At 48.4% G+C, this 17,528-nt stretch overlaps 1 protein-coding gene across 1 annotated transcript; it reads left to right on the top strand.

Annotated features, from left to right (window-relative positions):
- Positions 1 to 10,750: 10,750 nt before the first annotated feature.
- LOC113186730 (alpha-1-antitrypsin-like) lies at positions 10,751 to 16,882 on the top strand. Its single transcript, XM_077799750.1, has 4 exons — positions 10,751 to 11,369; positions 13,549 to 13,819; positions 15,651 to 15,801; positions 16,691 to 16,882. The coding sequence occupies exons 1-4, from the start codon at positions 10,751 to 10,753 to the stop codon at positions 16,880 to 16,882; spliced, it is 1,233 nt and encodes a 410-aa protein (XP_077655876.1).
- The last annotated feature ends 646 nt before the right edge of the window (positions 16,883 to 17,528 follow it).

The raw sequence follows: 17,528 nt of genomic DNA on the forward strand, positions 1-17,528 counted from the left end.
TATGTAGACCAAGGAGATAGACCCTCACAGGTACGGTCAGTTGATTTTCACTGAAGGTGCTAAGACCATTCACTGGGCAAAAGGATCACTTATTCAGCAAGCATTGTTATGGAGACCCATTATCCACACGCAAGAGAATGACACTGAATTCTTACTTCACACAATATACAAAATTAACTCGAAATTTTCAAAGACCTAAACATAAGCATTCAATCTATAAAACTCAGAAGAAAACTCAGGGTAAAGCTTCATGGCAATGTATTTGGCAATGCTTTTGTGGATATGACACCAAAAGCACAAGCAACAAAAGCTAAAATAGATAAATTGAACTACATCAAATTAAAACTACTGACCATCAAAAGGACACAATCAGCAAGGTGAAAAGGCAACCCACAGAATGGGAAAATAGATTTGCCAATCATACATCTGACAAGGGCCTAATTTCCAGGATATATATGTTAAAACTCCAATAACTCAACAACACCAAAATCCCAAGCAACCCAGTTAAGGAATGGACACTTGCACACACAGACATTTCCTCAATAACATATAAATGACCAGCAACCACATGAAAAGGTACTTAGCTTTGTTGATGATCAGGGAAATGCCAATCAAAACCAGGATGAGAGAGCACCTTGCATCTATGTGTGAAGTAACAGGTATTAACAGGGATGTGCAGAAACAAATCCTTTCACATGGTTGGTGGTAATGGAAAGTGGTGGGTGCAGCCACTTTGAAAAACAGTGTGGGTGATCCTCAACAAGTTGGAAAATTCTTCTCCATGGCTGAGTGAATTTCACCTCTATGCATTACCCTAAGCACCAACTTTAAAAAGCTATAAGTAAAATAGAAGATCAGTAAATTAGAGGGAAGGGAAGGGAAGGAGGGAGGAGCAGGGAGAAATAGGAAGTACTGGAGACTAAAGTGGAAGAAATTATATTCCATACGTGGATAGTCAAGTCGAAATGAACCCTAGTGCGTGTAACTATAATGCACTAATAAAAACATTTAAAAAGAAAAATTGAATGACTGTACAATCTAGCCTTTTCACTCCCAATCCATAAGAATTAAAAAAGTAATCTAAAGAGATATTTGTACACTCAGGTTTATATCAGCATTATTTATAATAAATAAAAGGTGGAAGGATGGTCATCATTATACAAAATAAATATGTAGATTTGAATTTGGTGTCAATATACCTTATATACAAACAGAGGTATGAAAAACTGTGGTATATATGTGTATTAAGAATTGTAATAATACAAAAAATAAAGAGTGCATGTATAATGGCATATACATGTTTTGGTGTGAACATACTTTATATACAGAGTTACAAAAAAATGTGTTGTAAATGGGTAATAATGAGTGTAAGGCATTCCACCATTGTCATGTATGTAAAAAAAAAAGGGTGGAAGGAATCCAATGTTTCATCAACAGATAAATGAATAAACCAAATATAGTATGGGCCTACAATGAAATATTATTTGGGCTAAAAAAGGAATCACATTCTGTCACATACTATAATATGGATGAAACTTGAGGAAGGCATACCAGTAAAATAAGCCAAATACATACAAAAAAAAAAAAACAAATACTGTAGGGTTCCACTTTCATAAGATACCCAGAGAAGTCAAATTCATAAAAACAGAAGGCAAATCAATGGTAGCCAGGTACCAGAGGTGAGGAGTGGGTGTGGGTCGAAGAGTTGCTTAATGGGTATGGAGTTTGAGATTCGAAAAATGAAAAGAGTTCTGGAGATTGATTCATCAACAATGTGCATGGCCTGAACCCAATTGACCTGTATGCTTAAAAATGGTCAAGATGATAAACTTTGAATAAATATCAAGGAGCAGGATAGCTGGTCACATGGTGATTCCAAAAACTAAAATCAGCATACCACAGTGATACAGGCACATAATGTTGATAGCAGCACAATTCAGAATTTCAAGTTATGGAAACAGCCTGGGTTTTGTTGGTTTGTTTAAAATGTATATTCAGTTGCATAGTTAAAGATGTCATACAAATCCAAAGGACAAACTGAAAAGTTTTGTAACAGATAAGACAAAGGTGATTATTTTAATTTCAAAGAATTCTTTAAAATCTATAAAGAAAAAGTAAGAATGGTAAGAATGTTTTTTTAAAAAAAAAAGAAAGAAAAAATAGTAACTAATCAAATAGAAAAATTAGCAAAGAATGCAGGCAGACTAAAAAAAAAAAAAACAGAAATGGCCAGTGGAAATTTGCAAAACTCTAAGCCTCATTCATAATTTTAAAGACACAAATGTATTTAAGAGGGTGCCATTTTCCACCCATTAGATTGGCACAAACATACAAGGTTGGTGATATACAGCTTGTGAGCATGTAAGATGATAGACAGTATCATATATTATATGAAGGAGGGTAAACTTGTGCAGTCCCATCAGAAGATAATTTGGTAACATATATTGAAGTTAAACAATATATGTTAACTCAGGAAGCCAATTACTGAAAATTTATTCCATGGGAATATTAATATTTATAAATAACATAATGTCAAAAAATATTCTTTTTTACATTTTGCAGCATTGTTTGAAGAGGGACAAAATCTATAGGAAATCAATTTTATAAATATAAATACATCCTTACAATGAAAAGTCATGCAGCTTTTAAAAAGCATAAGGCTAGCTCTCTGGGAGCTAATAGAAAATCAACAATTTTCTATTAGCTGAGATCAAACAATATGCAAAAAAGCAAAGGACAGAACATAGCATAACTTCTTCCCTGAACACACATGTACACTGTTAACAGCACACACATTGCAGGCTCGAGGATGTAAACATGAAACTCATTTGAAGAGAGACCCTAGTGGGCGCCCTGTTCACACAGGGGGGCCTAGGAAGTTGTCTCACATACTCAGCCACCCAGGCACTCGTGGGCCACTGAAGCTGATTCCAGAGGGCCAGGCAGACAGGGCATTTTCCACATGGTGCTGGTTCTACAAGAATGCAAGATTCTGGAATTAGGGGGGCATAGAGGCTTCCACTAAGATTTTAAAGGAAGTTCCTAGAGACCAGGAAAAAGACCAGTGTGATCTCGTCAGTTCCTGAGAAGCCATCAAGGCACCTTTTCTGTTGTCTATGTGAAAAGTATTTAGCATCACTTTAGCCACTATAATCTCTTCAACAATCATATTATCCGGAACACTGTGCTACCTTGAAAATTTCCCCACCAGATTTAATTAGTCCATCACCTTTAAATTAGCTTCATCCAACATCTCAAGACATGGGCAAAATGTAGACAAGTTCTTTATCAGAATATAACATGAATGAACTCTAGTCCAATTTCCATTAGAATCCTGTCTCCCCTCTGAAACCTTATGAGTACAGTTTTTCCTTTTCACATTCCTATTGGCATTCTGGTCTTCCGAGTTCCCACCATAATGTTGCATTAAATGCTTATAAGATTCTAAGGCTTCTCCAGGCTGCATCTCCAAACTTTTCCAAATTCCTTCTGCACACTAGTTCCAAAGTCTTCTGAATCACACAGTCAGGCTAGTGACCCTACTCCTGGTACCAAATTCTGTGTTAGATTTTCATGGCTATGACCAAAATTCCTGATCAGAAAAACTTACAGGAGGAAAAGTTTATTTTGAACTCATGGTTTCAAAGGTTCCGTTCATGGTCAGCCTAAGGTGAAGCAGTGCTTCATGGCCAAAGGGCATGGGGGGGGAAATGCTACTCAGCTCATGGCAGTCAGGAAGCAAGAGAGAAAGAGAGAGGGGAGGGAGGGGGAAGCCAGGGAGACAAGATGTAATCCCAAGGCACACCCGTAGTGACCCACCTTCTCCAGCCACACCAGTCTGCTTACGGACACCACCCAGTACTGTCGTCCTTTCAAATTATTAATCCATCAAATGAATTAATATACATATTAAGTTACAACTTCTATAATATGGTCATTTCACTTCTGAACATTCCTGAATTAACACAGGAGCTTTTGGGGGACACTTCATATCCAAATCATAATACATGGTTAAATGGGTTTAGAAAACCATGGTAAGTCTTTACTGAAGATATTCTTGGATCCTTTAAAATGTCACCACTAGATTAGGAGGAAAAGGATAGTGTCCCTCAAACTGATTTGCCCATGAAACTCATTTATCACAAACCAATCTACGTTCCATTGGTTACATTCTGCCAAATGCTGCTATAGGTGAAGAGGCTCTTAAGAAGAGTAGCGGTGAGGGCAGATTTGAAGTCCGTGTCTCTCTCAGGCAGTGGCAATATCAGGTGTAAGGAGATCCCAGACCTTACTATTCCATTGCCATCAGCTGCCCTTCTGGATTGACACGCCTTTGGGCTCAGAGAGTGACAGAGGCTTTCAGATGCCCCCATATTCCTGAGACCCAGAGATATCTGCTTGAAAAGATGCTGATGTGGTGGAACAGTGTTCAACATTCCTGGTTCAGAGTGGCAGTGCCACAGCAGCTGGTAGGATTGCTGCCCAGAGTCCTAGCCCACTTTCTTCCTTGTTGGGCATCCTCAAAGGCAAGTGAGGTATAGGAGATGGGGTGAATGAACAGGCCTGCCTGCTGGGAAAGAGGAGGACAGGCCCTGGGCTTGTTAATATTAACCTCCTCTCCAGCCTGGGGAAGCAGCAGCCCACCCAAAGTCACTGCCCTGACAAATGTTGTCTTTCTCATCTTGTTGGCCAGTCCTTCAAGGCTTCTTGCTTGACCTCATCAACATGCAGCTATGATCTCTTTAACCACATGTTGGAGGTTTCTTGCATGGAACAGGGAAAAAACTGGGGTGGGGGGGAGGACTGAGTGGGAGCAGAAACCCTGCAGGGAAAAAAAATTTGAATTGTCAATCCAAGTGGTTCTGGAGAGTCACCATCTTATCCATTATAATCGCTATGCCATAAAAGTACTTCTTAGGACATATTTCTTCTTGGTGGACATTCCCAGTGTTTTGTGATTGCAGGTCAATGTTTACATCACTAAGCTAATGGGTTGGATTCAGTCAGTCCATCATTTATGCATTCAATCACCTGACTTTGAGTAAATCATTCATTCACTCAACCATCTTCTACAATGCACCTACCACATGCCAATCCTGGGCTAGTCACTGTGCTGTGTGTGGATTCTATGTAAACTCAGTGAACATTTTTTTTGGGGGGGTGCTGGGGATTGAACTCAGGGGTGCTCTGTCACTAAGCTAGATCCTTAATTAGTTTTTGCTTTTTGTTTTGAGTCAGGATGTCCCTGAAGTTCTCAAGCTGGCCTCAACATTGCAATCTTCCTTCCTCAGCCAGGATTACAGACATGAACCACGATGCCCAGCTTGGGGCACCACTTTGAATTACAAACCTCTTTGTAAAAAGAAGCAAGGGCTTTGTGGATGCTCTTCTCTCTTGTTCTGTTGCTTATTCAGAAGGCTGTTCTTCAGGTCAGCGTGGACCATGGTGCAGGTTGTGCTTTGTATGGATGCCTGGCAGGGGAAGTACAAGGCTGGAAGTCCATCCCACGTCCTTCTGACTAAGTGGTACCCCTGCTGTACGGCAACATCGGTCTGGTAAAAATCAAGCGGCGGTTTCTTTGTGCAAGCTAGCATGTGATAAAAGAGGAGTAAAATGTGCATGGTAAAATCCAGGTGGGAGATTTAGGGTGTCCCCTGTAAAGTCTTATCTTTATTTTGAAAATATGCATAATAAAATATAGTCGTGTTATACATGGGCTAAGAGAGGCTGCTATGGGTTGAATTATGTCTCCCCCAAATTCATGTGTTGAATCTCTAGTCTCCGATATCTCAGAATGTGACTGTAATTCAGAGATAGTTTTTCTGGAGGTAGTCAAGTTAAAATGAGATTACTAGGGTAATCCTTCATCCAGTATGACTGGTGTCCCTATGTAAAGGGGGGATTGAACAGGAGATATGCAAACAGAGGGGACATTACAAAGGCACAGAGAGGACACCATGTGAACATAAGTTAGCCATCTGGAAGCCAAGGGAGAGGCCGGGAGCAGATCCTTCCCTCAGAACTTACTTCACTTCTCCTTAGAACGCCCTGCCCCAAGAACCATGGAACATTAGGTTTCAGTTGTTTAAGTCAGCAAACTCACAGAGACACTTCTTTCTGATGTTCACAACAGAAGGTATCTGGGAACTGGCAGCTGCCTGTTCACATCCTTGAACCTGAACTTGAATAATAATGAAAGCAGGACTTTGGGCAGCATTTTAGTAAAGAGAGTTCCTACCGTGGCATGTGAGGACTTGGGAACTGAGCACGGGCTAATGTTTGCCTTGGGAAGACGTGAGTCATAATGAAGAAGGGTCGTTGTCCACTGGGGTCTGAAGGCCAACTGATGCCCAGTAATGGGGCTATATGTAATGGAGGTTTTGCCCTGGTTGACTTTTGACACCCAATGCTGTTCTACAAATAAAGACATCAGATAAGGTTGTTTCAAAACCCACAGGAACCCAAGAAGTCTTGGTATAGCATGGGAGGGGTTGGAGCTGGGATTCCACTCCTGGGACTAACCATGAAAAGGCCACACCCCCTTGGGCAAGCCACTTGACCCCACGCTCTCATTCACAAAGATGTGGGTAATAGTAGCTTCCTTCTAAGGTCACTGGAAGGATTGGATAGGGTGTTAACATGTAAGGCTCCAGGTACACAGTAGGTGCTCAAGAAGTGGGTGCAAATATCCTGAAATAGGATTGAGATAAGCCTCATGAGGATTCGTAAACAGGCTCAAAGGCTTGTTTGTTCAATAAACAAGAGGCTACTGGTGAAGGTCAGCAGGACCGTGGAGGTCAAAATCAATACTCAGCTGATATCAGGTGTTTATCACCGTCGGACGCCGCGAGAATCAGCCAAAATTTCTTACCAGTCCTAAGTTAATGTACGGTAGGATAGAACGAATGCTTGCTTATGGGGAACAGAAGACAGGATTGGAATTCTCACTTGTTCTCAGCGTGTAGCTCTTGGTGAGTCCCTGTCACTTCTCCCAACCTCTTCTTCTTCATCTACAAGAATTTTGTGCTCTACCAAAAATGACAAGCATGTGGCCAGGGTGCCATTCCTTCTGCTCTCACACCCATGACAGATGTCCATAATCATTGGTGGCTCATTTCCATCTTTACTGAGAGATGTCGCTTCCATAAGACTCCAGGAACATTGGAAAGAAATCCAAAATGGCAGTCTCCGTGGAAACCATTCACCATCCTGTCCTATATGACCTCTAAAATGTCTTCCGGTGGCTAGGTTTTCTCATTCTGAACTTTTCCTTGGCTAGAGACTGACGTCATTTTGCATCTTTCAAGGTTTACATGGAGTGACTATTTGGGATATCTTACTGTATGAGGTCCCCTCCTGTTCCACGTTCTCCTTTCCCAGACCAGTTATCTATCGTCCTCACTAGGACCCCAGGGTCTTAGATTTTGGTCCTGGATTTAGGTAACCTAGTTCCTAGGAACTTCTCTCTCCATTCTTTTTGGAACTCCTAGATGTCAGGTGTGGTTTGAATATGGTTCCCCGCCACATACACATTTACACATATGTTAATAGTATTAATAGAAAACGAAATCCAACTATGGGGTTTCCAAGTGGAGCCTTTGGAAAGTGATTAGGTTTAAATAAAGTCATTAAGGTAGAGCCTGATGACTGAGTTCTTCTTGTTTTTGGATTGAACCCAGGGCTTCATGCATGCCAGGCAAGCACATCTCCAGCCCCCACCCCATGATTGAATACTGATGGCTTCATAAAAAAGAGGGAATGTAAGCAGACACACAGGCATGGACACGTGTGCTCTCTGTATCTTGCCATGTGATATCATGGGTCACCTCAGGACTTTGCCAGCACAAAGGCCATCACCAGAATTGAGCCAAGCCAGCGCCATGCCCGTGAATCTCCAAAACTGTAAGCTAAATAAATAAATCTCTTCTTTATTAAGTCGCCTCAGGTTTCACATTGCCATTCTTAAAAGATGACTAGGACAATATCCCAGCTCAGGGTTAATTCATTTTACATATGAGTCATCTTACCACTTCCTCTCCCCATTCCCAGGATGGAGGAAGATGCTCCCCCACGAAGAGACAGCATCCCAAATGCTTCCCCAATCCGCACTCTCAGGCAGCCCCGGCAATTGCTGGACATCGATGTATCAGATAAAAACTATTAACCATTTCCTCCCACGACAGTGTGCCCAAAGAAACTGGGGAGAAAATTATGAACTAGAAAAACCCAAGTTGTGTGTTTGCATGTGTGTTCATAAATCACAGGCCCTTTGAGAATGACTTTTAGTATTCAAGAGCCTCACCAAGTCACCTCTGCAGCAACTGCAGAATGTGACTTCCAAAGAAGTCACCTGGGTTGAGTGGAAGGTGGACCTGGGTATCACAGAACTCTGCATGCTAAATGTGCTTCAATTTGGGGTTTTTTTTCTTCATATGCATATTTTTTAAATTGTCAATAGACTTTTATTTTATTTATTTATATTCGGTGCTGAGAAAAGAACCCAGGGTCTCACATGTGCTAGGCAAGCACTCTACCCCTGAGCCTCAGCCCCAGCCTTCAGTCTTGTTTTTGAGCAATTGACTCCACCTTTTCTGAGCTTGTCTGCAAAACATGACTAATGTTTCCTTATGGGGTCATTTTAGCAAATTCTGTATCCCCTCTCTGCCAGAGGACCTTCGGCAGGTAAACAAGAGCAGCTGCTGTCCCTGCACATGTTATTACTATCGCTGTGGTACTCTCCCATATTTACCTTGGGCTTTTCCATAGAGAAGTAAATTACTGCTCATGCCCAGAGACAGTAAAAGGGAGGAGTGCGGAGGTGCTAGGCTCCGAGTCTCCCGCCTTCCTGACTGTGAGCATCCTGTTCCTTCTCCAGAACCAGCTCCGGGCCATATGCCCACAGGAGCCTCTCTGAGTTCCCTGGTGGAGGCTTCATATTAGTGAATTCTAGTTGAATTCTGCTTGTTCCACAGAAACTTTGTCAACTCAGGGATTTTCAATCAATTCAGGATCAGAGTTTCTCCTACACCCTCACCCACTACCCCAAAGGTATTTGAGGATAGACACAAGAGGCATTGAGGGCCTCAAGCAAGAAATGGCTCTGATGGCCCTGACTAGATGTCCTCTTCCCTTTTCCCCCTTCAATGCCCACCCATGGTCAGACATATAGCAGGTGCTTCAGAAGTGGGTGGGTGGGGATGGATGGATGCATGCATGGATGCATGGATGGACAGGTGGATGGATGGATGCATGGATGGATACATGGATGGATGATGGATGGATGGATGGATAGATAGATGGATGGATAACAGGTGGATGGATGGATGAACAAGAGAGAGGGACAATGAGAAAGCAGTTCCCTGGTAGAGGATATGTCTGTCCTTCCTCCTGAGTACAGGTGAACCTCCTCCTTCCACTGCTAGTGAAGCTCAGGAGTCTCTGTCCCTCGAGTTCCCCATGCCCCATTAAGCACCACCCAGTGTAGCTGGAACATTTGCCTGAGGAAGGTACAAGCTGAGCTTCCCATATGACTGTCACCACCAGGATCGGCAAGTGATATTTGCTACCCACTCAGCCCAGGACAGCTGCCCAGATAGGCCAGATCCAAGGGCACTGTGGATGCATCAGACTCCCAGTACACAATCTGTAAGTAAAAGTTGCTTTCACTCTGACCCCTGGGGCTCCCGGTTTGCCCCTGGGGAGAGAACTCCCTGCATGGCTGGGGTAGTAGCTGGGGTGCAGTCTTACAGAGCTGTGGGTGCAACAGGACCTGGAGGGTTCATGAGCTTGCAAATCTTATTGCAGATGAACCCCTGACCTTTAAATAGGGGGCCAGTAAAGAACAAAAGAAGCCCCACCCTCTGGAGGCAGTAGACCTGGGCTGGAATCCCAGCTCGCTCCTCGGCCCATGTCAACCTTGCATAGGCCCCTTGACCTCCCTGGGGTCACTTTTTTGCAGGGGTTGCGTGTGAGGATGGAATGGAACCACCCCGTGGTTCGGGGTACATGCCTTTAATGAAGAGAAGGTTAAAGGAAAGGGAGGCACCAGAGGTGGGTGAAGGCGGGGGCTGCTCTGAGCTGGAGGAGCTCAGAGGAAACAGAGAGGGCTGGAGCCACAGGGGAGGGAGGCAAGGGCCGCTGGCTGCCTGCAGCTGAGGCAGCAAGGGAGCTGGATGGACACCAGGTCCCCTGCTCTTGCCAGGCCTCCCACACCATGGGCAGGAGAGCCCAGCCCTCTCCAGACACAAAGGGCTGAGAAGGGCCCAGGAAGGAATGGGTTTGGCCAACAGAGTTTGGAGGGTGATGCGATTTGGCTGTATGTCACACACACTGAGGACATATTATGCACAGGGCACGCTACTCCAACTAGAATCCAAAGAAGTCTGCAAGCCCAGCAAGGGCTCCTTGTCCCTAGCACCTATATTTCCCCGAACACCTGCTGTTCACACCTCAAGCCTCGCACAGGTCCACTTGGCAGGTGCACAGGAGACCTCTGGTCTCCACGAGGGAGGGACAGGAAGTTGTCTGTGATGACACTGCAGAGAAAGCCAAAGTTGGGCTTCAAGAACCAGTCTGTCCACAAAGCCCAAACTGCACCCGAGGACTCCCTGTTCCCCGGGAGTCACCACTGAGGTTGATCCTATGGGCCCTGGAGGGAAGGGCAGAGCAGCAGGGGCCTTTTTGGACGACATGCCCTGATGGACTGTGTGGCCTAGCTGGGTGATGACAGTGCTGTGTCTTTTTGTCTAGGATGGCATACCCTATTCTGTCTCTCTGGCTGCTGGTGACCAGGCTGGGTCCTCATGCCTATGGCCAAAGTGCACCTGCCCAGGAAAATCATACAACCCCAGTGGACGGGCCAACCTCCTCCCCCTTCCTGGACAATTCCCACTTTGCCTTCAGCCTGTACCAACAGTTGGTGGCCCCAGACCCAGACAGGAATGTGCTCTTCTCCCCACTGAGCCTTTCCGTTCCCCTGACGCTGCTAGCCCTCCAGGCCAAGCCAAAAGCCCGCCCCCAGATTCTGCAAGACCTGGGGTTTCATCTCGCTGAGGTCCCAGAGAGCAGGTTGCATGAACACCCCAGTCAGCTCCTGGAAGCCCTCCTGTCACCCCCGGGGGCGTGCCGGATGGATACCGGCAGCATGCTCTTTCTGGGTCAGGGTCGAAACCCAAGGCGGAAGTTTGCCCAAAGAGCTCGGAGTCTGTACCGCACGGAGATCCTCGCCACGTCCTTCAAGAACCACCGGGTGGCCAGGCATCAGATGGACCTGGCCATGGAGAAGAAGACCGGGGGCAAAATCAAGACCTTTTTTGAGGGGATGAAGATGCACTCGGTTTTGATTCTGGCAAATTATATATTCTTTAAAGGTAAGTGGCCTTTACTGACCTCCCTGCAGGTGATGGCAAAGTTAAGCCCTGTCCTGTCCAAGGAGGAAATGTCCCCTGCCCCTGCCTGGAGCTGCCGTTCCTCTGACTTTGGCCTCCCTCCTCCGGGGTCTTTTCTGCATAGCTACGGCCCCCTCTTCTGTCCCTGTCCTAAGCAGAGCTTTAGAAAGGGACACCTTCCCTGGGACCAACTGCATCATCTGTAGGGCTGAGTGACAAATGAATATGAGGGACCCTTTGTTCCAAAGGCATCTGTCAAGATGGTGACCGCTACGTGGTGAACTGCCTGTAGGGGTCTGTGGACAGACTTGAGACGACAACCCGCCCTGTCAAATCCTTTGATCAAACTGCCTCTCGCCAACCACCAAAGAAACCACTCGTCGAGCCAGGGAACCTCGTCCCCCACCCCGCACCTTGCTGGCTGCATGGGCTGTTTTACGGCCCTCCACTCCCACCCCCGGGGGAGCTGAGTGGCTCTCCTGGCCCTCCCTTGCCCTCTGGCTCAGTGCACCTGCCGGTCACGTGCAGCCCTGTGCATTGCTGGCTCTGCTGAGAGTCCCCTCAGCCACCCCCTCCTCTGGGTCAGCAGTCTCCTCAGGTGAGCTGAGCCAAAGCTGCAGCCACTGACCCTCCCACACACTGAAGACCCCCAGCTCTCTACACCCAGACCCCCATCCCCACCAGCCACCTGGTCACCACCTTCTGAGAGCAGCACCCCAAGCGAGGCATGCTCCAAACAGAAAGCACGTCTTGCCATCACCTCCTCCGCCCTCTAAGTCCCCCTCTTCCTACTCCTTTCCTCCAAATCTCAGTAAATGGCCCCAACTCCTGCCCCAAGCCAGGACCCTGAGGTCTCCTCACAGGGTCTCTCTTCTCTCCTGCACGACGTACCTGAGCCGCCACCGTACACTGTGGACTTTCCCTCTCCGTGGCTCTTTGACTGGACCGTGGCCCCCTCCATGGCCGCTGTTCTCGCTCAGGTTACTGTGCCGTCCACTCAAATCATTGCAACGGCTTCCTAACGGGTCCTCTGTGTCCTTGGCTTTCCTGCCCATGGACTCCCTGATCCAGTGTCCACCCTGGAACGGTCATCCTTCTAGAAGCCAAATCTGACCTTGAGCTTCACTGCCTCATCTTTTCAGTGCCCAGCCCAGTTGGGACCCTCAGGATGATGCTTCATGCCTGCAGGAGGGACAGTCCCCAGTGACCTTCCTACCCCAGGCTAGGGAGAATGGCAACCCCCCACCCCCAGAGAGCACCATCTCTCTTGCTTGAGGGTCTTTTTGTGGCCACCTGTTACTGCCGCCTCCCTGCCTCTTCCTGCCAGTAAGCACACCCTTCAGGTCTCAGCCTGGGAGCCACTGCCCTGGGGAAGGCTCCTGGACAGCTTTAGGGACTGATGCCAGCTTTGGGAACAAACCAGCCGCGCAGGAGAGGGGCTCTCACTTAACAATGCTCACTTCCTGAAATTCCCTTTTGACTGGGCATCCCATATGTGATCTGGTGACCCTTCCCATCACTGCCAAAGTGGGGAGTGTTATTTGTGCTTTGAGCATGAAGACTTTGGGGTCTGAGCAGCTGCTGTGTGCCAGGAGTCACACTCAGGACTTTGCTTTCACAAGTGTCCTTTAAGGAAGCTACACCACCCCCAGTTCCTCCAGTTGTCACAGGAGGAAATTGACAGACCCGTCTCTCCCTGGCCTCACCTCCCACACCCTCTCTCACTCCTTCTGCTCCATGACAGGATCACTCCTGCCACTGGGCCTTTGCATAGGTAATTTCCTTTCTTGGGGGTTCTTGCCCAGGTATTCCATGGCTCAGTCCCTCAGCCTCTTAAGTCTTCACTCCATGCCACACTCTCAGGAAAGCTTTTTGTGTGATTGTAACTGTCCTTCCCTGACATCTCGTGTTTCCCCTGACTTTATTTCTCTCCTTAGCACACATCACCATCGGGCACACTTATTTTCTTATTTGTCTTGTTCCTTATGAGCCCTGGGGTGTAAGATCCATGTGGACAGGGACCTCTCCTGTGTGCCTGTATCTTCTGCCACAAGGACAGTGCCTGTCTCATAGCAGCTCCTCCCAAAGTATCTCCAAATGAATGGCATCGTGCCCGTGGACACTGCCGGTCCCCTCTGACACCCACATGGTCTCTCATCAGGGAAATGGAAGTTCCGCTTTGACCCGAAGGACACTAGGATCATGCCCTTCTCGGTGAGCAAGGAGCTCAGCGTCCCGGTGCCCATGATGCAGAGGCTGGGCTGGTTCCAGCTGCAGTACTTCCGCCACCTCCACAGCCACGCCCTCCAGGTGCCCTGCGTCTGCAACACCACTGCTCTCTTCATTCTTCCTGAGAAGGGGACGGTCGCCCAGGTGGAGGAGGCGCTGATGAAGGACAATTTGGACAAGTGGACTGAACCCTTCCCACTGAAGTAAGTCCCCAGATGTGTTCGCCCCCCGGTAGCACAAGGCTCTCCTGATCGGGGAGTGAGGCCCTGCTGCTCTTGGGGCCAGGACATGAGGGTTTGGAACTAGGTCACACCCTGATTGTCACGCAGGACTCAGCCCTCCACTTCTCTGAGAGAAGGGAACAGGGCTTCAAAATCATCACCATCGCATGTCACCACCTAACGCCTCCCTTCAGATTACAGATCACCTTGGCATTTGGAAGCCACGAGAACCTGTAAAGAGATGAGGGATGTTTAACTTAGCGCTTCCCGGATAGGATCTGCACGTGACGTGCAGCTCCTCATGGGACCCATAGACAGCCACAGTCCTGTGGAGCCCACAGCCTGTGGCTGCCAAGGGTCTTCCCTCCTGGCTCAGCTGCTTCATCTACTGGGTATCAGTGTCACACCCCACTCCCAGTTAGGACAGCCAAATACGTCCCCATTCATTGCAGACTGGCATCATCTGGGAGTCCAAGTGGCTCTTGTTCTAGACCATAAATCATGCGGGTCAGTGGGTTCTGGAAGGTGGGGCCTGGGCACCGCTGCAGTCCCAAGTCTTCGTTCACCTCCAGATACCCCACAGGTGCCAGCGTGAGCCCCACTGAGCTCCTCCTGGCAGGGCCTTCTCATCTCCCCCAGGTCCTTCCCCTGGAGATAGCAGGGAGCCTCCAACACAGCTCCCTATTGCATGGTCCCCAAGGACACCCCTGGGTTGTCAGGAGGCTCCAGCTAGCCGAGGCTGCCTGAGAGTCACAGTGGGGGGAGGAGACACACTTTCTTGCGGCTGAAGCAGAGACACTAAAGCTGGGAAGACACATTCTCAGCGCATAGTCATCCCCCAGCCTATGCGCACAGAGCCGCTCTCTGACCGCCATGCAGGGACAGTCCCCACAGGGACTAGTCTTTGTTTTCTGATTTTTGTGATTTTCTTCCCCCCTCCCAACCTTATTGCTGTCATTGAAAAACAACAATTGTCTATAGTTTCGAGGCCACCAATGTCTCAAGGTACACGGACATGGTGAACTGTTTAGGACAATCCAGCTCGTTAGCATATCCATCACCTCACACGATGTCTGGTGAGAACACGTAAGAGCTGCTCTCGGCCAAGTTCAAGCATGCAGCCCAGTATGAACCCCTCCCCTCCCCAGGCTGCACAAGAGAAATCCAGAACCATTCATTCTGCGTGACTGGCACTTGTCCAACCTCTCCCCTCCTGCTCCCAGCCCAGGCGACCACCCCTCCGCTCTCGGCTTCTGGGAGAGTGACTTCTCCATCATCTCCCCTCCTGTGGTTTTGACGTGCAGACGTGGAAAGGTGAACCTGGGAGGTGGCAGGAAGGGGGGGCTCAGCCCTGCCCCAGCACGCAGGGCCCCCGAGGTTGGGCCTTCACAGGAAGGAAGTGGGATGAAGCAACCTGTTGAGCCAAAGATAGACAGATGCATGAACAGGAGAATCTCTCGTTCCACTGGACCCCAGGGGGCCACAGCCAGCAGGCTCCAGAAATACCTGTGCTTTGGGGTCAATGCCAGCTTTTTAGAAACCGTGTGACTCTGGGCAAACTCCAAACCTCTTCAACCACCCCCATTTTCTCATTTGTGAAGTGGATACTCTGGGCACCTAGACCCAGGAGCACCATGAGGATAAAATGGAACGTTCTGGAGGCTGCCTGGCCTGGACCCGGTGGTTTCAGGCTCACGGTAAACGTGGCTGAAACGAGTCTTTCTCTACTATTCTGAAGTGAGGCTGCGGGCGGGGGACAGTGTATTAAGGATGTTATTTAAGTTTGGTTTTCTTTTCTCATTCTCCCGAGTAGCAGGAGGAAGTTGTATTTTCCCAAATTATCCCTGACTGGGAATTATGACCTGGACAAGCTGGTGCTCTCACCCAGCGGCCTGAATATGTTTGGTTACGGCATAGGCCTCTCGGGAATCTCTGTGCAAACCATCCCCATAAAGGTCTCTAAGGTAAGTGAGAGCCTGGAGTCCAGGGTTTTTACACCAGTGCGCACGTTTGCCCGCTTCCTCGTTCACTGAGCAGCACCCGTGGGGCTCACAGGGCTGTTCTGGCTCCTGGTGAGGTTGGAGGCAGAAATGGAGAACTGCAGCACCCAGTGGTGGTGAGGATGGCTGTTCCTCGGAAAGGGCTGAACCTGGGGAGGAGGGTGCTCCCGAGCTCACCACCTGCTCTGTTGGGTGAAGGAGCTCTGGGGGCTTCAAAGCCGGATGTGCGTTTGCAATGCTGACACCTCCTAGGGACAGGGTTGCCCTGGTGGTTATGTAAACATGGGGAGAGGGAGTTACGCAAGGAGGGTCCGGCTGCAGAAGGAGGTTACATACGGATGTGCGGTGGGGATGGACATCGTTCCCCAGGGAAGGGGCAGCAGAGTGAGATCCCCAGAGTCGGGTCCTGAGGATACAACACCACTGTGGGACGCTCCAAGGAACAGGAAGAGGAAATGCCCAGAAATACTGGCTAACCTTGGGAAAAGGAAGTTGGGGAGAAGAGGGATGAGCCCATGGGGCATGGGAAGGGCTGTGGGTGCAGCTCCTAGAACCAGTTACTAAAGGATCCTGATCACCAGACAACGATGGTCTGAGGTCACTCAGTGAGGGGGGGAGGGGTCCACAGGGGCTTGAGCAGGAAGTGGCTGGCTGGATCTGCGCTTTAGGGAGCCCTGGCCCATGCAAGTGGACGGCTGCAGAGCCTCCTGGAGGCCTGGAGATGGTAGACAGGACAGACCAGGTCATGCCTCTAGTTTTCTGGGCCCAGCTCAGAGTGAGGGTCAGGGTGGTACCTCCTGGGGGAAGGGGCTATTCCTGCTCAGGTTGACACTGTGAACCTTGGTCCCCAAAGGCAGTGCACAGGGTGGAGCTGATCATGGATGAGGAAGGGACAGATGAGGAAAACGTCGCCAGCTTCAGGTACTTTCCCAAGCACCAGATCCCGGCCATTCACTTCAACAAGCCCTTCCTGCTGCTCATCTATAAGGAAGGCAGCCACAACCTTCTCTTCATGGGGAAAGTGATAAATCCCAACGCATCCTAGAGTCAGGTGACAGGAGGGCCTGCCTGCTCCTCCTCCCACCCAGCCCCCGTCTTCCCAGCGGCTCCAAGAGAAAATGGAAAACCAGGACCGGCGTTCATTGGCACAAACGCACGACTATGGTTCCATCTTCTGGGTCTTTGCACAAATCCCCCTGAGTGATTGTCCTCATTTCATAGACTAGCAAATCAAGGTCCAGGGCACAACTTTGCACACTCCAAGGCCAAATTCCCACCTTCCTGTGAGGATCCTAGACCCGGTCCCTCTCCTGACCTCTCCCGAGCTTCATGTCCTCTGCTGATTACTAGACTTTTCCCACTCTTCCGATTTCCTCCAACCCTCACCACCTGGAGTACAGCGAAGCTGTGTTTCTCTGTTGAATTGGTTAAATAAACTGGCAAATGACAACGTTGCAGGTGGTGTTCTGGTGTTACTGGGAAGGCTGTCTCCCTGGAAGGACCTGGAGGTTGCTGGGAGTGGTCTGGGAACACGTTTGTGAGACCCAGAGAGGCAGGACCATCCTTGTCATTGCTGCCTGTGGCATCTGACAGCTCCAGGAATCCGCTGAGCCCCTCTCCTTCAAAAGTGACTGAGTAGGAGAGCATGCCTGGGACTTCCCGGGGTCTCTTGAAGAGAGCTGCGCAACGCT

This window comes from Urocitellus parryii, chromosome 6 (genome assembly GCF_045843805.1).
Source record: "Urocitellus parryii isolate mUroPar1 chromosome 6, mUroPar1.hap1, whole genome shotgun sequence".
In the NCBI taxonomy this organism is placed as follows: Eukaryota; Metazoa; Chordata; class Mammalia; order Rodentia; family Sciuridae; genus Urocitellus; species Urocitellus parryii.

Coding starts and splice junctions, on each gene's coding strand:
- LOC113186730 (XM_077799750.1), top strand. CDS start 10,751: ATGGCATACCCTATTCTGTCTCTCTGGCTGCTGGTGACCAGGCTGGGT. Junction 13,820..15,650: donor ACTGAACCCTTCCCACTGAA/GTAAGTCCCCAG, acceptor TCTCCCGAGTAG/CAGGAGGAAGTTGTATTTTC. Junction 15,802..16,690: donor TCCCCATAAAGGTCTCTAAG/GTAAGTGAGAGC, acceptor TGGTCCCCAAAG/GCAGTGCACAGGGTGGAGCT.